Genomic DNA, 22,430 nt, shown 5'->3' with positions numbered 1-22,430 from the left:
CCACGTACGGGATCCCCTTAAGCTGGCAGTAGCCTTTCAGCCAGATGTGGAGGGCACGGATTCTACTGAATTTAGCGTCAGTGTATCTTTGAGATGGAAACGGGCCGGAGATGATGCAGGTCTTGCCGATAACTGCTACAGTGTCCATAAGGGTCCTGAAGTTACACTTCAGCACCTCTGACTGCTGGAGCTTGATGTCGTTAGCCCCGATGTGGATGATGGCTGTGGTGACTTGTGGCCGGTCGTTGATGAGGTTGGTGATGAGTGAGTTGATGTCGGAGACCTTGGCTCCAGAGAGGGAGTGGATCTCAGCCCTCGGGACAGTGACATGGCGGACCATGGAGGATCGGACAATGATCACAGAGGGAGGGGGGGTGGGGTTGGTGGATGGGCCCGTCAATCCTGGAGGGGCCCGTTCCACGGCTCACGGACTCCCTGGGCCTCAGAGACTGCCTGGGATTACAATTCCAGGGGGCAGCTGCATTCTGTGGCGGAGGGAGCAGGGCAGGGCAGAGGGAGGGCGTGGGGAGGAGGGGCACTCTGCGCTGTGCTGGCCATGTTGGAGGGAAAGATGTAGTTGGGGGGGGGGGGGGGCGAGGGGGAGCGTGCAGCTGCCTTTGGTGGGTGATCAGTCGGGGATCCGGGTTGCCTGGGCCTGCCAGGGAGATGTGGAGGACACGGGGTGAAGTGGATGGAGCCTGGGTGCCGTAGGCGGGGGCTGGAAGGCGATCGTGGGAGCTCAGCAGGTTCATGGGACGATGGGGAGATGGGGCTGCTCACGCTCTTGGTCCTCTTGCGCGCAGGGGAAGCCCAAGCGGAGATCGTCGTTGCCGAGTGCAGCGAAGCTGTTCTCCGGGAGGAGAGCCCCGGGGGTTGGGTGGAAGCAGTGAGGGACATCCTCCCTCACTTCCTGTTTTTAACGACAGTCCAGGTGTGCTGTGGGGCTGGGGTGGAGCATGTCTGGTGGTGGATGGGATCGGGTTCAGGCGCAGTCCAGGGGTCATCATCAGCACTGTCGTGTAGGTCAGGCATCAGCGTGTCGAGAAGTTGTTCAGTCTGGTGTATGGAGAAGAGTGTGGAGATTCTACCCTCCAGTTGGTGATCTTGAGACTGAGCTGGAGGCATCCGGTGCAGTCAGTGATGGGGTGTGGTGTCATCTTCTCCTGGGGAGAGAAGACAGACTGCCAGTACAGGAGTACAAAAGACAGAGCTGGGGTACCAAGCAGGCTATGGTTGGAATGTGCTGGCTCTGGCACAAGGCAACACTTACAGGAGAGGCCTCACAGAGGAGGCCACAGCGGTGAGGAGATATGACCAACAGTGTGGGTGGAGAAGCTATGGAGAGTAGCCCTTTGAAAATCAAACTTACTCGCAAGGACCTCAAGGCGAGGTCCGGAGCGGTGAGTCAGAATATAGCTGGCACAGCGGTAAGTATCCTGGCGAAAATTCCACACTAGGTCAGCAGTCTGCATAGCCTAGCTAGGGCTGCTGTCAGCTGTCGGCCTCGACCGGGAGTCAGACTAACCAACCAAACGTCGGATTGTTATAACAACAGCAACACTGTAATCGGTGGACATGAGGCACCACCAGTTAAAAGATAGATTGAGGACAAATTGTCTAAAGCAGCACCACTGTGAGAAGACCTTCTCTCAGTCAAGATCCTTAAAGATACACCAGTGTGCTCATACAGGAGGCCGTACCAATGTGACCAGTGTGGAAAGAACTTCTTAAGAAAGGACAATCTCAGGAGACACCAGCGTGTTCATACAGGAGAAAAGCCGTACCACTGTGACCAGTGTGGAAAGAACTTCACAAGAAAGGACAATCTCAGGAAACACCAGCGTGTTCATACAGGAGAGAAGCTGTACCACTGTGACCAGTGTGAGAAGAACTTCACTCACTCTGGGGCCTTAAACATACACCAGCGTGTTCATACAAGAGAGAAGCCGTACCACTGGGACCAGTGTGGGAAGAATTTCTCTCAGTCAGGAGACTTAAAGAGACACCAGTGTGTTCATACAGTTCATCCAAGAGCTTCACAGAGTTCACTGAAGCCTGCCTACTAACTTACAAAGACACATGTACCTCTCTCTCTCAAGTGTCTTTGAGAGTTTGAGAGAGAGAGGTGTGTGTGTGTGTGTGTGTCTTTGAGAGAGGTGTGTGTGCACGTGTGTTTGAAAGAGAGATGTGTGTGAGCGTGTGTTTGAAAGAGAGAGGCGTGTGTGTGCATGTGAGAGAGTGCATGGTGCTGCCCCCTGTTGGATGAAATGATATAAAATGATCAAACTATTCCGAAGATCTTTGTTTATATTCTGAATAAGGGTCTGAATTCGGGCTATTTTAAACCGATAGTCGACCCTCATTATTGGGCTATTTTCGGTTAACTGATGAGCTTAAACAGGCTATAAATGACGTAAATCCATGAACCATGTCTATCCTGTCTGCCGCACTAATCTGATGAGACCGCTTCCCCACACAGGCTATTTGGCTACAGCGAGTGTTTCTTGATTCAGCTAACGTTAGCTAGCCATTTCGTTTTGGTAGGCATGGATTTGAAAGCGTGTGGAGGTGGAAGGCAGACAGTCACAGCGAATCAGGATCTCTCTCTCTCTCTCTCATTTTCTCTTTCTCTCTCTCCTCTTAGGTTCACCACCACCTAGAGACAAATGGATAGATAAAAGAGAAGTGATGAAGTCAGGGACCAGTAGTAGAAATGGGAATGGTTTCTGAAACACTTTTCCCAGTTCTCAGACACGCACGCGCGCGCACACGCGCACACACACTACATTAGCTTTGCATTGTTTGCTTGTGGCCCAGCCAAGCCAGCACCATCCTGTCTAATTCACTGATGCTATAGCGCCACCTAGAGGTGTGGGATGAGAACACAGGTGACTCTTCCAGGCAGAATAACACCTGTATTCTGGGTGTATACTGTATGTCCATTGTGCATTTCTGTGTCTTGTTCTGTTTCATGGGGTGCAAGGTTCATTTTGGGAACTAAGATTGTCTTAAGTGATGTTCCTGTATATTTGTCCAGATATTGAATAGCCAGAATGTTGTATAATAGTAGTTTGATGTACATTTTATGAACTGAGAGGTACTGTAGACATTGTTCATTTGGGAGTTTGTTCATGTGTGTAGGTCTGATACACTAAAATGTGAGTACACTAAAATGTGAGTACACTGAGTCCTTGACCGTTACATGTTTCTTCCACCTCAGAAACATTGCGAAACTTAGATCTCTTGTATCACACTCTGAGTTAGAAATGATTATCCATGCCTTTGTCTTGTCACACCTGGATTATTATAATTCTCTTTTTACTTGCTTCAGCAAAGCATCCTTGGACTGCCTCCAGCTGGCCCAGAATGCTGCCGCCAGGCTGTAGACCAGGTTCAGTAGAACTTCTCATATTAGGCCTGTCCTGTCCACTGTGAAATGTGCTATACAAATAAAATGTACTTACATTTGGATTTCTTTCAATAAATATTTAATTTGTATACTTGTTAATTTGTTGGGAACTATTGGCCATTTGAGACACAATTCAAGTTGAAGCACAACCGTCTTCATACATAAAGTTTCAACTCACCCTACGGTTCATCCGGAAAGTATTCATATCCCTTTTCCACATGTTATGTTATAGCCTTATTCCAAAAGCAATTTCTCAACATTCTACACACAATACCTCATAATGACATAAGTGACAAAAGTTTGTGTTTTTGTGTGCCGGGCGGTCAGGTCTAGGAAGAGTCTTAGTGGTTCCAAACTTCTTACACGTATGAATGATGGAGACCACTGTGCTCATTGGGACCTTCAATGTTGCTGTTTTTTTTTGGTTCCCTACCCCAGATCTGTGCCTCCATACAATCATGTCTCAGAGGTCTACAGACAATTGCTTTGACTTCATGGCTTGGTTTGTGCTCTGACATGCACTGTCAACTGTGGGACCTTATATAAACAGGTGTGTGCCTTTCCAAATCATGTCCAAACAATTGAATTTACCACAGGTGGACTCCAATCAAGTTGTAGAAACATCTCAAGGATGATCAGTGGGAAACAGGATGCACCTGAGCTCAATTTTGAGTGTCATAGCAAAGGGAGTGAATACTTATGTACGTGTGCATGTTTTTTTCACATTGTCATTATGGCATGGATATTGTGTGTAGATTGGTGAATTAAATCCATTTTGGAATAAGACTGTAACATAAAATGTGGAAAACGTGAAGGGGTGTGAATACTTTCCGGATGCATATTGTATTTTTATATAGTTTTATTGTTTGTTTTTTTACTTCATTTTATACAGAATATGCAGACAAAGTCCGTCTTTCAGCAGACAGGCTGCCCGTTCCATGTTGAGCAAGTCCAAGTATGCCTTCAGCCACTAATCCCTGGAGAAGCAGGCTGGTTTACGTTCCTTCCAGTTTAAAATAATGATGTGCTTAGTAGTTAAACAACCCAATGTCCACAGCCGGTGAACAGTCACTCCTACACTATCGTCTGGTTTATGACCCAGCAGACATGCTATTGGACAGACAGGAAAATTAACATTGAAAAAAAGTGACATAAGGGATATTGTTTCTGACCATAGTGTTTTAGTGTAGTGTACCTTGATTACCACAACTGTACCAGCATAGTTCTTGGTGTTTGTTGTCCATCTTGGATAATCTAACAGGGGTGATATACTCTGTTCAAGATTTTGTATTGTATGACGCTAAATCTAACGGTGAGTAGGCTACTACAGTAACAATGACTTGTGGAAAATCAATTAATAAATGCAACAATGGGGTTATATTTGTTTATCAAAAAAGAGGGACAGTTATAGAGTGCAAGATTACTTACAGGTGAGGCCATGTGCCTATAGTACAACAATATAATTTTACACAGCCATAGGACCATTAAAGTAGCTTTAATCAGCCTCAGAAATATTAAACTACTTTTAAGGAGACGAACAGGGAAGGTACAGGTAATCTATTTGTCTCACAGTATGACACCATACACACATGTGCAGGAAGCAGCGACACAAACAAACATGCAAGTGTTTCCAGAAGAAATATCCTCTGTGTTTATCCCATCCATCTTTCCTTCCTAAAAGTTCACTGTAAAAACACCACTTCAAGAACCAAAATAGTATAAATAACAGGCTGAATGAATACACTATCGGGGGTTACAAACTCATCATTACCAGACACCAGATTGTTTTTCACTGCAGTTGTTTTCGCGTTTGGAAATACATGGAGGTGAATGCAGCCAGCTGCATAAAGAAAACACCAACTGAAATTTAGGATAATCTCAGAATCAGATGAATCAGATCCTCAATTAGTTTCTGTGCCCCACCCTCATATTTGCATAGAATTAACCGAATTCATGCAGTTAAAAATATCCTCCCACGATCTGTGTGATGTAGTTAAATATTTAGCTTCATAACTGCTAACAACCTAGGTCCTGGCCTACGTTGTGAAAAGGAAAGCCTCATGCACTTCTACATTATCTTTTGACAAGTTTATTTCCCCGGGGGGAAGTGCACCGTTCCTGGAGGTACTGCAATACCAGGTCGATGCGTGGAGTGGACGGAGCAAGCCCCTATTCCATCTCCCTGTTCCAAAAATCAATTTAATATATGGTCCCCGGGTAGGGGACGTATCAGATATTAAACTGATAAGAACAGATACTACACTTGATCTTAGCCAAAAGGCCGAGAAGCGATACCGGACTACCTCTCGGAGAAGGGGGGTGATTCTCAGCCATGTAACGCTGGGTCAGAGTTAGACCAATTTGCCCCAAGTGTGAAATCCGGCAAATAGCATAAAACAGCCTTAAAAAATACAAATGGTGTAGCTTGTAGGTTTACCAATAATCTAAAATTATCAGTTTGGAACGTTACAAACTGGTAAACAATACTTCCTGGTCACGTGATACACCGTTCTCCTATAGGAAGCTAGATTACTTAACCGAATGAAAATCACATTTACAGTCAAGTTAAAATAAAAAGCATAACAGCTTAACTATTGGTAACAAGTTGTCACATTTTGGAATAGCGCACAGTTTGAAATAGCGCAATAGATTCCCAGCGATTGCCTGGTCAAGCTTGACGTGACCACACAAGCATGGACTCATGGATGTATTAATAGAACCTTTGTCGCCACCTAGCGGCAATTTGTACCATTGATTGGTCTGATTGACCATTAGTGTCATATTAATCCGCCAGTCCTAATATAATCGTCATTACTCATTGGACACACGTGAAAAATCATCTTCTCAACTGCTCAATTGTTTTGTTCACCTTAAGTTTTATCACCGTCGGCTGGTCAAGTATACCCCGAAGCAACTAAGAGTTCGAAACTGGCGAAATCTCCTCCAGTTGCCATTCTGCAGGTCAAGTTCCGTGGGTGGCTTCAGCCCTTCCATTTTGGTCGAGTTTACTATTATTTAACTAGTACCACGTTTTGACACCATTTTATGATATGTAAATAAAGACGGAATCACGTGCACAGTTTACGTAGGCCTACTTCCCTGCAACCACAGCCTGGCCGTGGATTTCCCGCTGGAAATCAATAATAACGAAAGGTAGGTTATTAATCTAAAAATAATCAATTCCTTTCTGACAGATGCAGGATAAAATAGGCCTGTCTACTGCTGTAATTCCACTAATAAGCAATCAATCCAATATCTAAATAATTTTCCATCACAAGTGAGCAATTTAATGTGAACCCCTTTCAACATTTCCTTTGGCAAAACCAAGGTGTTTTTTGACATCAGGCTGGGGGCTTCATCCCACTGTGGATGCACGTTAACTGTGAATAAGGCCTAGGCTACGATTTAGACATCTAGATTTCTGCTTCAGTTGGTTTGACGCAATGCCAGTTACAAAACAGCGAACCGCCTATCAAACCCATGTAAACCCGGGTTATTAAATCTGGTTATTCATAGTAATCAGAGTAGGTCTAGTGTGCACGTGTAAGCCCTGGTCCAGGACACATAGCCTAGGCCTACTGTTCGAGGATATCCCTCTGTAAACTTACCTCTGTAAACAAGCTCGTTCTCTTGTAAAGTTCCTGACGGTGTGTCGAAGGTCAACAGGGTGGTTAAGCACAATTAGTCCTAACAGGCCAGGTGATTTTTGCCAATTATATGAATACTCGATTCTGATTGGCTGGAGGGGTGTGCTCGATAACTGCACGGCTAGAGCCTCATCACAGTTTTCACAAATCACAAATTAATGCGCTCTGCATTACAATGAAACAGCCTTTTTACTATTGGCTCTACGACTGTAAATGTCACTTAGCACGTTTCAATATTTTTTCAGGAAATTAACTCTTCTATTCTTTCCTTATCTCCTTTTTCCCGGTCCTTCTCTGTTCTGAGAAATGAAGTACATGATTATGATATAATTACCAGGTCTATTAGTATGTCAATCAGAAGTTGGCAAATTAATTATGCTAACTAGATTTTTATTTTTTATATGCGAACTAGTAAGATAGCTAGTAAATCTTTATCTATGCAATGATGACGATTGTTCTGTCATTCACTGTCACACAGAAACAAGTGGCTACCCAGAATCAGCCAATCACAAGCTGTCGATCAACCCTGCTGACCTGTCAGGACACAGGATGGAGCAACAGCAGTGGCTTGAGCTGACATCACTGCATTGATTCAGTCTCAAAGGATTAAGAGTTGTTGGGTTTTCTGAAAGGGGATTACATATTGTGCGGTTAAATGTACTGCTGTTTTTGTATTAAAATTACTATACATAATGTATTTGTTGACTTGTAGTTTGAGTTTGTATGGCTTAGAATCTGAAGGGTAACCGCCATCTGGTGGTACAAAAATACTTTACAGTTGACATTCAGCGTGAAATATACATTTTACTGTCACTGTCCAAGCACATAAATATTACATACAAATTTGAGTAAACAATCAAAATCCGCTAGTGTTACATATGTAATTGATCTTCCAATGAGAAATACAGTAAGAATAGAAATACAGATCAATCATCAGCCTGACTACTACAATACAAAAACTGCACCAGCTGCATCAACACACCAGTCAGTTAACCAGCAGGTCGGGATCAAGGACCTTCTCAACACTGAGTCTTCTCAGGAAGAGTCGTCTGCCGGAGATGTGGCCAATCACTGCAGTCCACTCTGGGAAGCTTGGCTCTGGCCAAGCAGCAATGGAGGAGAAAAATCATTGAAGCCAAATAGGGTTGGGGCTTTGATATAATGCCTCCATTGGCTGTGGCTTCAAACACTAGGCATCCGTGCAGCAGCCTCTACGCCTTTCTGCCACCGGGGGCTGGAGAGGCCGTAGGCATTAAGAGGCTAGGCCAAGGCCTCCGGCTGGGTTGGGCGCTCAGCATGGGTGGGAGTGCAGTCACTGGTCCAGAGTGGTCCAATCAGGAGGCTTTATGCAGGAAGTTAGGGATCAGGGGTATTTACAGAGAAAAGGTGCGTCTTTACTGCCTGCTCTTCAGTGACTCAACCAACCTGCAGCGGGAGGGAGGATAAACAAAGTTAACATGAGACACATGACATTTCACAATGTCCTCATACGGGTGTGTTTGTGACTTGGTTGAATAAGCGTGATGGAATACTCTTTACACAAAGAGCACCCTGTGGACTGACAGTTTTATCCCTGATAGTGGAATGCACTTGTGACAAACCATCGGGATTTACCATTCTCAAAATCTGAACTACCTCTTTAACGACGTCATCAATATAATATACACCATAAGGTAGGCTAAATGCATGAATGGGAACGTTTCATCACCCAGATCCTTGTTTAGCAATTCAGATTTTTAAATCCACATAACGGTTCTTGAGATATTTCATGTTGAAGTTTGTTAACGATCCTAACGAAAACAGACACGGTTAATAATGCAACACAAGTCTCACCACTCCATAGCCTCGTCCAGGCCGGTGCCCTTGGTAGCGGAGGTCTTGAAGATCTGCCACTTCCTGTCTTTGAGGGCCGGCAGGCCCAGGGAGTTGGCCACCTCTGTAGGTGTCATGGCCTGCTCCATGTCCTGCTTGTTGGCAAACACCACCAGGATGGCCTTCTTCAGCTCCTCTTCCTGTTACATCACAACCAGGAAGATACAAAAACACACTTAAAGGATAAGTATGCTATTTTGAACATTTAGACTGTATGTCTAGCATGAACCTGACACAGACACCTTCGATCGCTAGAAGTATTGAGCTAGAGCTAGATCGAAAATTTCATCCAGCTCAAATTTCTGTACAATGGAAGTGGACAGGGCCACGGTCAACATGAAAATGGCCGCACTACCACTGTAAACGTCTGGTCTGTTTACGTTGTAGAGACAACACACAGTCCTCCGCAGAGCGGAAGTTTACAGTGGTAGTGCGGTCGGCAAAATAGTTGTTTCAAATGTAACTATTGTTTCAACATTCGGTTTGCAAATAACCTACTTTTCACAGGACAACATACCAAGTAAGATTAAACCAAGTAAGATTAAACCATAAGCTTCCTGTCTCGGAAAAAGCTACACATTTTCACGTGGGCCGAAAATTTGTTGACCGAAAATTCAGTGAAATTATGGTCTCTGTGTCTGGTTCATGTTCTGTCCCTGGCCCTGTCCACTTCCATTGTATAGAAATTTTAGCCGGACGAAAATGTTTATCTAGCTCAATACTTAAGCGATCAGTGAAATTGTAGTGTCAGAGTTATGTTAGACATACCGCAAATAGGGCTAAATGTCCAAAATAGCATACTATAACTAAGAAAATACAAGACTCAAGGCATCTATCTAGCACAGTTGAATAGGTGACGGCCATGCACTCATCAATCAACCCATGTCAGATTAGTGACTACTCCAAGGAGAACGCTTATCAGAATATTCCAATGGGGTTCATGTCCAGAAACAACCTATGGCCTCCTGACCCCCCTATACTCTTGTGGGGATGAGAAAGGGTTGGATAGAGAATCTAAATTTAAATTATATTTTTTTCTGTCTTGAACATTCCACCTACCTCTAACATGGCCACCAGTTCAGACTTGGAGATGCCCATTCTGTCTCTGTCGCTGCTGTCCACCACGTAGATGATGGCGTCTGTGTTGGAGTAGTAACACCGCCAGTACGGCCTGAGAGGGAGAGAGAGAGTCAGGGTGTAAGACAGATGGAGACAGGCCAATCATGCAACATGCTGCATTCACATTGGGCAGTGTCTGGTGAATCCTCTGACAGCTGAGTGCTTTGTCCGTTTTACATACCTGTCCTGCAGTAAAACATGTCAGGGATTGTAGTTAGGGTTACCACACCCACACACACACACACACACACTTGCCTGATACTGGTCTGTCCACCTAGATCCCACACCTGGAACTTCAGGTTTTTGTACGTGACTGTCTCCACATTGAAGCCGATTGCTATCAAGATTGGGAAAGATAAAACGCATTGAGACACGTACATCTCACACAAATGTCGGCAAATCCCAGAGGCCAAACAGAGACACAAGAGTCGTACATACTGGGTATGGTAGTGACCACCTCTCCAACCTGTAGCCGGTACAAAATGGTAGTTTTACCGGCCCCGTCCAAACCCAGAATGAGAATCCTCATCTCCCTGGTGCCGAACAGGCCGGAGAAGAGACTGGAGAAGAAGCCACCTGTAGAACAAGACAAGACAAGGTTCCGCATCACAGAGGGGAGAACATGGAGGAGAACATGGAAGAGAGCAGGGCACGACGAGCTTGCTGTCAATAACTATTAGCTAGCTAGCTAGGCAGCTCTGGTCGTATGCTGTGCCATGCATGTCCAAACACCGAGATAGACGTTGTAGCTACGTAGCTTATGGTATAGAAAGTCCAGTGAACCGTCCGTAGTCAACTTGAACCACCAAGAATGGATCCAGCCATCACTAGCTAGCTAGGTTAGCGTTAGCTTGAGCTAACTTAGCAAGCAAGCACCCAGTTGCATGATGCGTAGGCGATCATACACGTTAGCTAGTCAGCTAGCCATTTCTTGAGTCAAAATACAATCTCTACATATATCAAACATGCATTATTGATCAGGCTGGTCAAGTGACTTGTTCAATATGTTTAGCTATTCTCACCCATTCTGCTGTGTGACTGGACGCGTTTCTGTTGAAGCAAATGTGTCAGCGAGCTGCTACCGTGGTAGTGACGTGTCACCGAGTCACGTCTCTGGTTACATCGACACGACATTCGACATACTCTGAACGAGGTACATAATTAGTTAACAAGCAATAAAATGAAGGCGAAGTAAAAGTAAAAAATATTTTTGAAATATACGGACAATCGTAGTGTATATTTACAATTTACAAGGCAATAGCCTACATTATGGAATGTGCCGTCGTGTAAAGCTAGACTGTTTAGGGCTGCATTCAAAAAGCAAACAATTGCAACGTTCTCAATTACTTCAATATTCAAGATCTGTTAGCCATGTAGGCTACTGTAGGCATATATGGTTCACACATAGTAATTTGACATGAGTTAAGGCATAATGCTGTTGCAGACGACATGGGACATGGTGCATGGCAGGACAGTGCAAAGACATAACAGTGCAAAACAGTTCAAAAACAGTGCCAATGCAAAATACGAAATACAAAAATAGTGCAAACAAAATACAGTGCAATGTGCAAATTATGATATACAAAAAAAAGGGGGAGGCACAAATGCAATATACATTCTATATACAGAATGGAGTGTGGTGAGTGTACAGTGAGTGTGCAGTGTGGTGGATCAGCAGTGTTGTGTACAGTGTGTGCGATATGTGTGCCTTTGAGGTATGTGAGCGTGTGCAAGTGGTGCCGGAGATGGCCGATACAGGGGTGCCCATACGTCAATCGCGATCGATCAGTAGATCGTAGAGGTTATGCTGGTAGATCTCGAGCCATTCAAAACAAAAAGGCATAAAAAAGGCGACCTTGTTAAGATGGTCATTTTAAAAGTAGCTCACAAACCCAAAAAGTGTGGGCATTGTTTTTAATCAAGAATAGGCTACTTTAATTCCCCCCCTTTATTTACTTTAACCCCCCCCCCCACCCCCCCCCCCACACACACACACACACACACACACACAGATATACACATAACAAATAACCAATTTAACCCCTGGTTGTAGGGGGCTATGTTGTTATTTATGGATTTCAGCAATGTGCTTCTTTTTAAGATAGGCTACGATATGACTAATGAGACATGAATTAAAACCTAGGCAATGCTAAGTGACAAATGACAGAAGGGTCCCAGGGGCGTGGGGTGGGGGCCCCTTTGGGGGTTGGGTTGGGGTGCGGTCAGGGTGCGTAGATCTTGTTAAGCTGGTCATTTTAAAAGTAGCTCACATGACAAAAAAGTGTGGGCACTCCTGCTTTAATACATCCATGGGACAGTGTGAATACTTGCAAAAGTAGGGTAGGTGAGGAATAAGGTAGGATCGATCGGCTCTAGACCGGAAACCAAGCGAATAGAAGCAGGCTCTCCCGAGATGCGAGATGCGAGGCCAGATATAAGGTAGAATCTTGAATGCACCCCAGAAGAACAGATAAGCCTACAAGTAAAGCCTGGGGACGAGGTTAGCCTACAACAGCATCACATCACATTTGCATCATTTTATTAGGAGACAATTCCATCCACAGGTAGCCAAATCTATCTAACTTCTACGGATTATTTTTTTTTGTAAATGAGAATTAGTAAAGTATAGCAACTGTGATGTGCTCATTTCTTCCAAAATGTAATTCATTTGTGGATTCACCTAACGTTATCTAGTTCCAGCCGTACGCTCAATTTCCTCCACATCGTCGCTGGAGACAGGCGGGGACCACTGACAGCCGAACCGGGATGGTCGAGCGGTCCGACCGCGCACCTTTGCTCGACTGGGAAGAGGTCCCATCCACCGGGAAGCCTCACCCGACAGCGGACCCGGAGATGGTCGAGTCGAGTTCGTCCAGCAGCAGCAGTCATGCACAGGGTTGCACTGCGCCGTCGAGGGTTGGGTGGAGCACCGGGCCAGGGGGTCCAGGGTCTACATCCGTCCCTTCCGACACAGCCCACCCTACAGCCACAATCAGCCCGTCTGAGCGGGATGCGCAATATCTTCACAAGGATGACCACACCACGGACACAGGAGAAGGAGAGGTCACACACGAGAGGATGGTGAAATGGGAGGAGAAGGACCAAATAGTGTCGGTTTTTGTGGTGACGTTTAATACAAGATCAGGTAAGTTATTGCTGATCAGTCGCCTATTGCAACTCATCCAGTCTCGCGCATGGGTGTGACGCGTCTTTTAGGTGGCTTGGAGTGAATAACCTAATTTAAACCAAGCAATCAGAGTTAGAACTGCATTGTGTAGTCAGGCTTGGACATTCATTTTTAATGGAGAATGAATCCTTGTGGAATGCCCTGCTGATCAGATTACAAGCCAGACCTAATCGATTAGATAATGTATTGATGATGACAGCTGGGTGTAGTTCTGAATACAGCAAGCAGTGGCCAGTAGACTAGAAGGCAGGTTTATGGACACTTTTAGAGTCTGTAACGAATCTGTTTGAACAAGGACATCATTGAGAAATACATATTTGCATTCTCTGTCACCTCTTCTGTATGCTCCAATCAGATGTTGAGTTTGTTTGCTCAGCTGTCTTAAGAGTCAATAACAAGGAGGAAATTCTGAGGAATCAGCGAGGGGAGCTTGACGCAAGGTTAGGTGTTCAGTGACAATGATTCATAGGTTTGGAGGTAAATAACATTAAAACATGTAAGAATTGAATGAGACTAAAACATTATAGTGATTAGTGAATGTATGACTGTGTGTGTGTGCGTGTGTGTGTGTGTGTGTGTGTGTGAGAGAGAGAGAGAGGGGGGGGGGGGGGGGCAGAGAAAAGAATGCATCATCATCATCATCATCACAAGAGATGCTGTGTTGTGTGCTGTAGGTAACATGCTGGAGTGGTGTCTGCCCCAAGACATCAACCTGGAGGGGGTGGAGTTCAAAGCCATCGCTAGCGGCTCCCACAGAGTCACCAGCGACTTCATGTGAGTCCCCGCCGTAGGGGTGCGTCTCAATACTGTACCAATGAAGGGAATGACTTGAGGAGGAGAGGTGAAGAGAGGAAAGAGGAAAGAAAGCTACATTTCATGTATTTGGACACAACACCCCTGGCACTAGCGCTGTTTTCTTGGTGGTTGTGACTAAAGCGGCAGCAGCAGGAGAGGACGATGACGCCCGCCCAGCAGAAAGATGGGCCATCTGGCTGCCCCCCCTCCCCCCCCCCCCTCTTCCATGTCATCCCTCTGTCTCTCTCTCTCTCGCCCCTCTCTCCACAGATACTTCCGGAAAGGCTGTTACTTTGGGCTGGCCTGCTTTGCCAACATGGCGGTGGATAGTGCAGTGGAGCGCGGGGCCAGGATGAAGTCGGTGGGGATCCTGTCTCCCTCCTATACGCTGCTCTACCGCTACATGGGCTTCCTGGAGCACCAGGTCAGGTAAGATCATCATACCCAGCTAGAACCATGTCTCAACTGAGTTGGAGACACAGGCACTTTTCAAAGCATCTTACGGCTTATCTTGATGGATGCTATAGTGTTGTAGGCTACAACAGGTCTTATGCCGGGCTCACACTACAGGATATTTAAAATCCTAACCGATTTTGAAATCGGGTTGCATCACGCACATAAGGAGAGTCTTAACAAGATTCGAAAATAAAATATTGATGTTATCGTGCCCGAGGGAGCAATGGTCTCGCCGTCTCCCTTGTAAATTAATGACGTAATAATCTTTAATATGAAACATGTTTGATATTATCGGGGCCGCCGCGATGGGTCTGCGAGCCGATTTGGAGGTTTAAGATTGGATCTGTAAACTCCTCACATTACAAGATAATCTGGGAAGAACATCGGTACCAAACAACGTTCCAGACCAGATCTCTCCTCCGATTGTCGGAAGGGGTGAATCAGGGATAAATCCACCGACTCTCTAGGCTGAAATACTCAACCTACTGTAACTGATACTTTGCATCGTCTCTATGGTAACTACAGCATGCACCAGCCTAGTTTTGTTACACCTGTTTAATGGAGTTTTCAGTTTTCAGCCAACCAATCAGACTCTGCAACAATCTACGACGGTGTCTGTGACCACCTTCTAAAATTGTGTAAAAAAAAAAAAAGAACAAAAAAAGTGTCTGATTGAACTCATTTTTGTGGAAGACGCTCTCTCTCTCTCTCTCTCTCTCTCTCTCTCTCTCTCTCTCTCTCTCTCTCTCTCTCTCCCATCTCTATGGAACGGCTGTGGCTCAGCAGGTAGAGCGGGTCGTCAAATGATCGTAGGGTCGTCGGTTCGACTTCTGGCTCCTCCTGTCCACATGTCGGAAGTGTCCTTGGGCAAAGACACTGAACCCCAAATTGCTGCCTATGAGCAGGCTGGCACCTTGCATGGCAGCTGGCCGCCATTGGTGTGTGAATGTGTGTGTGAGCGGGTGAATGAGAGACCTTCATTGTAAAGCGCTTTGGATAAAAGCTCTATATAAGTGCAGTCCATTTACCATCTCTCGCTCTTTCTTTAGCACTCTACTTTTTTCATATCACAAACACCCCTCACTTTCCCCTACTGTATGTGTTTGTCCTCTCACCCACATCTCCATCTGTTTCCTTCCTTTCACACTCACCCTGGCTCTATTAATACGTAGCTTATGCGTTCTGTAGTACGACGCGTCGGTTAAACACGCTGCTAGTTAAGAGTCAGCGGGAGAGAGTCACACCGCAATCTGTGACACATCCTGCTCACGGAGCATGACACGGGCGAAAAACGGTGCCTTCTCCTCTTTTCACTCTCTGTTCCCTTCTCCTCCTCCCTCCTATTTCCAATGTGCTTTTCTGTTTTGCTCTACCTTCCTGTAACGTGACCCTGCCTTGGCCTGCCTCATGCTTTGACTCATCTCCGGAGACTTGTTTGTGTTTCCTTGTCTCTCTCGGTGGAATAAGTTGTCCTAGTTATTTGCTGAATGATCATCTATGGGTACAAGGAGTCTATTGTTGCACGCTGGTCGCACTAGACTCAACAACACTCGAGAGGACGTCTTTAGAGGATCCACAGGCGCTCGACAATCTGTCTGTGACCCTCAAAATAAATTTTAACCCTGGACTCCACTCAACTATTCTATTTTGATAAGAGAGCTTCAACAGCAGACCTATGATCAGATCATTCCACAACTAGTACTCATATCTAGACCATAGGATACCATATGCCAAGCTCTGCTCCATACCATAGTAACAGGGCATTGAAGATCTGATTGAGTATGAGTGGTTAGGATTAACAGTCAGGCTAGCGTGACAGTTGGACCTCCTAGTCTAAACCCTCTTACGACCCAGACCCCCAGACAGAATAGATACAGATACAACATGTAGTCCAAGTCTTGGATTTGACAACCACTTCTTAATCTTCTTGAAAATCAATCGATTGATCACTAACCACCATCTGTCTACATCAGAGGGGACAGTGTTAATGAAATTCCAGTCTCATCAATGTGTTACCCCCTTTCTGTGTTCCTATCTGATTGAATCTTCCTATTTGATAAGCCTTATTTCCACTGTCGTGCCGAACCGATACCGTGCTCCGACCGCGCCCCTCCGGACCCGTGGGAACGGTTACAGTGTCTGTTTCCACCTCTCGGGCTGTTGCGTTCCACGGAATGTTGTTTGCGGAACTAACTATCACATTTCTACTGTAGCAGCTGTAGCTCAGTTGGTAGAGCGGGTCGTTCATTGATCGAAGGGTCAGCGGTTCGAATCCCAGCTCCGACTGTCCACATGTCGAAGTGTCCTTGAGCAAGACACCTAACCCCAAATTGCTCCCAATGAGCAGGTTAGCACCTTGCATGGCAGCTACCGCCATTAGTGTGTGAATGGGTGAATGAGAGGCCATTGTAAAGCACTTTGAGTGCTGCTAAGGTGGAAAAGCGCTATACAAGTGCAGTCCATTTACTAAAGAACAGTTCTGCTTCACTCAGTACGCTTAGACAACCGTGCCATGGGAACGGTTCTTCTTTCTAATCTGTTTCCATTGAAATCAGTCTATTTAGAAACACCCTTGGCTCTGTGACATCACCTCCCTTTACCCTTTATCCCTGAGTGCATGTGACTCCCTCTATCATGCTATAAATTGTCCCGCGATGTTTCAGTCCGATTATTCTGAGGGAAACACTTCCTGTTTCAGAATCCGATTTGCAAATCGTCCTTTCAGAATAAAACTATTTTCTTTGTTTGAAACCAGCTTGAATTTTTTAAATCTACCTAAAACCAAGTAAGAATTTCATCCATAACAGACACCTGACATAACAGACACAACATCAACATGGGATTTTTGTCCAGCGGTGTTACGGTATGATTGGGTTCCCATACAGAAAAGGTCGGTGGTTAAAACCAAACCTGTTACATGTTGGTGCTGTGCTTCTTCCCCCAGGCTCCAGCTGCAGTCCCCAGGCCACTACTCCCACCTGGAGGCCTTCTATGAAGACAAGAGAGCGGTGCTGCCCCCTGGTGGGGATGGGATCGTAACTGCGTGTCCAGCCAGCGCCTGGGGCGCCGCCCTCAACCACAGCATGCACCCTGAGATGAAGGTAGAGAGGGTGATATTGACATTACACAGTGTTGATGATGATGATGATGATGCTAATGATGATGGACATCAGTGGGTGCCTGTCACTGCAGTAGTGCTGATCTTTTTCCAACTCATGTGACTGGTTCAAGACGCCATAGCTTTAAAACAAAGGCACTTTGAGCATTAACGTCAACTTCGCTCGAAAGTGCTGACTTGAGACCCCACGCTGGGTTTTTGAATGATTGATAGGCCAAGTAAAAACAGAGATATTATCATTTCAATTTGATATAAAAATTATATTTACCCGCGCATCACAGCGCATCAAAGTACATTATGCGAGGGTGCTGGAAGAAAGGATACCAAACATGGGCAGGGCAAACATTTTAAAGCAATACATGGCGTTTTCTCCGGTTTTCTCAGAAGTGCGCCCCCACAGGTTCTGCGAGTAAGTGCACTGTTGTACCGTCGTAACGTTATCAGATTGTCTTTTTCTTTTTCTGGCTTCCTCTGTGATGTTTCGCTTCGGTTTTCTCACCTCCGCCATGATATAATTGAGCTAAAAAACACATGATATCCATAGACGCCGGAATAGTTAGCTACTACTGTGTTGTTTAAGCACAACGTTGCGCATGCGCACTTCGACTGAATACTGCGTCCCGGTGGCGCGAGTTTTAAAAGGTAATTAATGTCAATGTATTATCTTTCTGAGTAGACTGGACGATTCAACTTACTTTTAGTAAATCTAATTGGAGAATTAGCACCAGACATGTTTGTAAAGGTCCAAATATCACTATGTATTGCTTTAAAGTAGTATATAGACGCAAAGTCAAAAGTATGCATAAAAGCCAGAATACCCCCAGGACAGTAAGGGTGGGCTGGATGAATGAAGGTGTGTGTGTCATCGTGCAGATCACCCATCCGGCCGGCTGCATGTCCCAGTTCATCCGCTTCTTCGGGGAGCAGATCATGGTGCTGTGGAAGCTCTCTCTGCTCAGGAGACGCGTCCTCATCTTCTCCCCCCCGCCCGTAGGGGTGGTCTGCTATAGGGGTGAGGGAGGAACTCGCACGCACACACACACACACACACACACACACACACTCACTCACATACTCACGCACACACTCATGCAGTAACCCTCTCCTCCTCAGTCTACTGCTGCTGTTGCCTCGCCAACGTGTCCATCCCAGGAGTGGGCGTGGCCGTCCCAGAGTTCCGCCCCTTCTTCTATGTGAACGTGGCGGACATCAGCGCACTGGAAAATGAGCTGGCCTACGTAGCATGTGAGTGTCTAGAAAGAAGCCAGAGACCCTCAGATCTTAACCCGAACAGCAAGGGGGAATGTATTGACCTCATTTGTGTGTGTGTGTGTGTGTGTGTGTGTGTGTGTGTGTGTATGTGTTTATGTGTGTGTGTGTGTGTGTGTGTGTGTGTGTGTGTGTGTGTGTGTGCATAACTTTACGTAATGGGGACCAAATGCCCCCACAAGAATAGTTAAACAAAAACAATGGTCACTTGTGGGGACACAGGGATGGTCCTCACAAGTTTAAGATTAATTATAGGGTCAAAGTTTAGGGTTTATGGCTTGGGTTACAATTATGGTTATGGTTGGGGGTCAAAGGTTATGTTTAGGGTTTAGGGCTAGGGTTAGGTTGAGCCGGTCCCTACAAAGATAGGAAAGTTCACATGTGTGTGTGTGTGTATGTGTGTGCAGGCACCACCGAGAAGATCTTTGAGGAGAAGAAGGACCTGTATGACGTATATGTGGACAACCAGAACGTGAAGACGCACAGAGAGGGTCTAAAGCCTCTGCTACGGCTTAGCACTGCAGACAGAGACAAGTACCGCAAACTTACCGAACAGAGGTAGCTTGGGGATGATGATGATGATAATGATGAGGATGATGATGATGATGATGGATGATGATGATGATGACAGTGCTGCAATTTCTGTAACAGGAAGGATGTTCGTGATGATGAGGAAGATGATAAACTCTATAGTGTTGGCTGTTTGGTTCTGTAGGCAGATGCTGCTGTATTCCCAAGAGGAGAATGGAGAGTGTGTGTCCAGCGAGGAGGACCTGTTCATTCTGTAAGTAGACGGACGTACCTATCCCAATCAACTGTCATCACAAACAATATACAAACCTAGAGCGAAAGTATTTACCAATAGAATAGCACTTTACTACATTTCTCCTTGGGGATGAATAAAGTATCTATCCCATGTTTACACTGCAGCTTGATATGGTTGTAGTACAGTATGTGTTTATGCTGTTGCCGGCTCGTGTATCTAAATACTTGAAGAGTTCATTTGCAAAAACAGATATGTGCATTTTGATACATTTTGATAAATCATTTTTTCAATCAAATGTCAACATTAAATATCAATTAAATTACAGTTTGATGGTTTTGATTACGTAAAGAAGAGTCTTCTTTATTTAATCAAAACAACCCAACTGTAATTTAATTGATCTGTTTTTGCAAATGAACTCTTCACTTGTTCCTTCGGGATAAGTACATTTTTAATTAAATCGACATGAATTCTGTGAAAACCTCCCTCCCAGGTTTTTCCTGGAGCAGAACAACCGGATCTTCCAGACCCTGAGCGAGGTGGCGGGGAGCCCCGAGCCCACCCTGACCCCGGAGAGTGTGAGGGCCATGGGCCTGGACCCCCACGGAGACAGGCTCTTCCTGCTCCACCTGCTGGAGACCTACGGCTACGACACCCTGCTGGTCACAGATCACCCGTGCTGCAGCTGAGCCTGGGACCCGGGATCGGAGGAAGACTCTCTGGCCCGGGCGCTCTCTCCGTGGGGGAGAGACCTACAGACACGTGTGGCTCCGCCCTGGAGAGCCCTGCACCTCTCAGAGATCCACAGAGCCCCTTACATACAACTGCGCCGGAGACCTGCTGTGGTAGGCTATAGCCACCAGAGGGCGCCTGCCGCGTGGATAGCAGATTGCAGGACCCTCTGGCAGTTCAGCGCTCAAAGTGAGGAAGTGAGCCACTAAACTACAAAAGTACATAGGGAACTGGGTTTATGGGCTGGACTGTGACACTAATGGATGCTTTCTCTGTCTGGACTGTTCAACCGTTGCCTTGGTGTTAAGCTGTGTAGTGTTGGTTTGGGCATGTCTGTGTGGTGCGTGTGTGTGGTTTGTTGTGGAGTACGCCAACTGGTTGCTAACCAGAGTCCGCCACAGACTTCTCTCATTTCGTAGTGGGAACTTTTCTTTATTATTTATGAATGTAGAATCACTCGTGCTGTTTTGTTTTCTGTGAAAAGGGATCAGTTGAATGTGTTTTGTACTGAAATGATCCCACAGAGCCACTGCTTCTCCTAGAAACTCCGAACTTGACTGTCAAACACACTGGTTCCTCAATCTATGTAACATACTTGACCTAAATGAGAATCATAAGATTCTCCTTTACTTGATCGGACTACACGTCCACTTACATGCTGCCATATACTGTAGGCATTACCTAGATGAGCTGTCACAAATGTAATGTTCAACTTCAATAACTGTCTACTGAACAGCCTGCTTCTCTGTAAAACAGCTTAACTTTATTTATTCCAATCATTTCACATACAATCTACAATAGTGCACAGATACTGTATTACAATCCACACGGGGAATACTCTACCCGTTCTCACACTGTCTTTCTTGATTGTTACACATGAATAAAATGTACATCGACAACTCGTGGGCTTCTCACCAGTGCACACATCTATACATCATTGTCTAATGCTGGACTGTTCGTCTGGTGTGTGATTGTGTGTGTGTGTGTGTGTGTGTGTGTGTGTGTGTGTGTGTGTGTGTGTGTGTGTGTGCCAAATACAGGAAGTGAGCACTACTTGTCAGATGCTGTCCGAGGGGCTCTTTGTCCCACTTTCGTTTCCGACGGCAACACCGGCGTCTCCATTAGCAACGCTCCCCGGCGCGTCCCCGCCCACGGCGGCCCGGATGGCGGAGAGCCAGCGCTGCCTGAGCTCCTCGCTGTCGCAGGAGAAGGTGTGGAGAGACCGGGACTGGCTGAGGCGGAAGCAGGTCTGGAGGTCAGCCTGCCAGGGGGGGTCCTCCACCGTGTAGCCCAGCAGAGGCACACTGGTCACGGCCTTCACATCCTGGGGGGCGGGGGTTGGGGGTTGGGGGACGGGGAGAGGGGGGGGGGGGACACGCAGGATAAGATGGCGATGTGTTGCGCGCGTGTGTGTGCATAGCAAATATGTACTCGTGTTTATTCGTACGTGCTCGTGCGTTGGTGTGTGTGTTTCCGCGCGTTGTGTGTGTACGCGTGTGCGTTCAGTACCTGCGGAGCCGCGTACAGGTAGAGCACCAGGGGCTCTGACTGGGGGATGACGCCCCACAGCCTCTGGCAGGTCCGGGGGTTCTCTCCGTACTGCAGGAAGCCACACATCACACTGCTGCCCGAGAAGTGGGACGCCTCGATCTGGGGCAGCAGGGGACAAGGGGAGGGCGCTCATGACCACATCATTACCACAGAACCACATTCTGTGAGAATCGTCACGGCTAACTGGCTACAGCAGATGATAACCCTTTAAGTACGGTGAATACAGTGGCAACATTTTGAATATTCATTGATTCATCAATCAATTTTTCCTATATTACTAGAAAACGCGGTTTCTCAGCTTTCAGGAAGTGTTGGAACGTAGGAATTTTTCCCATATTTGTTAGATTTTCTTTTTTTTAAGATCATTTTAGATTTTTTTTGATATTTTTAAAACTTTGCTGGCGAGATGGTCGTATTCAAAGGGCTAAAGGGTGTAAACAGTGACGTAGCCGCGGAGCTTATTAGCAGCCGGACACGTTTAACCCCCGACCCCTCAGCCCCGCCTCCCTGTC

The 22,430-nt window shown here is 46.0% G+C and overlaps 3 protein-coding genes across 3 annotated transcripts in view; 1 reads left to right on the top strand and 2 right to left on the bottom strand.

The window, feature by feature from the left end:
- Positions 1 to 7,852: 7,852 nt before the first annotated feature.
- On the bottom strand, positions 7,853 to 11,138 carry LOC311317206 (ADP-ribosylation factor-like protein 1). Its single transcript, XM_084448246.1, has 6 exons — positions 11,070 to 11,138; positions 10,486 to 10,623; positions 10,303 to 10,384; positions 9,988 to 10,099; positions 8,890 to 9,068; positions 7,853 to 8,481 (listed from the first exon to the last, which is right to left on the bottom strand). Exons 1-6 carry the CDS (start codon positions 11,071 to 11,073, stop codon positions 8,451 to 8,453), a joined length of 546 nt encoding a protein of 181 aa, XP_084304372.1. The 5' UTR covers positions 11,074 to 11,138; the 3' UTR covers positions 7,853 to 8,450.
- A 1,675-nt stretch (positions 11,139 to 12,813) lies between these two features.
- Positions 12,814 to 20,324, top strand: LOC311316865 (DENN domain-containing protein 11-like; the record flags this gene model as incomplete). The annotated part of the gene is made up of 9 exons (XM_084447800.1): positions 12,814 to 13,192; positions 13,909 to 14,008; positions 14,300 to 14,458; positions 17,430 to 17,586; positions 18,477 to 18,615; positions 18,717 to 18,848; positions 19,280 to 19,430; positions 19,588 to 19,656; positions 20,129 to 20,324. 9 exons carry the CDS (start codon positions 12,814 to 12,816, stop codon positions 20,322 to 20,324), a joined length of 1,482 nt encoding a protein of 493 aa, XP_084303926.1.
- Positions 20,325 to 21,424: 1,100 nt separating this feature from the next.
- LOC311316747 (FYVE, RhoGEF and PH domain-containing protein 4-like) overlaps positions 21,425 to 22,430 on the bottom strand; it is a gene marked incomplete at both ends in the record, with an annotated part of 6,864 nt that continues 5,858 nt past the window's right edge. Inside the window, 2 exons of the mRNA XM_084447677.1 lie at positions 21,425 to 21,691; positions 21,877 to 22,017. Coding sequence (XP_084303803.1) covers positions 21,425 to 21,691; positions 21,877 to 22,017 — 408 coding nt within the window. The remainder of the gene's footprint in view (positions 21,692 to 21,876; positions 22,018 to 22,430) is intronic.

The sequence above is a fragment of the Borostomias antarcticus genome, assembly GCF_949987555.1.
Source record: "Borostomias antarcticus genome assembly, chromosome: 13".
Classification (NCBI taxonomy): domain Eukaryota; kingdom Metazoa; phylum Chordata; class Actinopteri; order Stomiiformes; family Stomiidae; genus Borostomias; species Borostomias antarcticus.
The sequence above is the reverse complement of the archived record's forward strand: the minus strand, read 5'-3'. Positions and strand labels throughout refer to the sequence as shown.

Coding starts and splice junctions, on each gene's coding strand:
- LOC311317206 (XM_084448246.1), bottom strand. Junction 10,100..10,302: donor GGTGGACAGACCAGTATCAG/GCAAGTGTGTGT, acceptor TCTCCCTCTCAG/GCCGTACTGGCGGTGTTACT. Junction 8,482..8,889: donor CTGGACGAGGCTATGGAGTG/GTGAGACTTGTG, acceptor CTCCCGCTGCAG/GTTGGTTGAGTCACTGAAGA.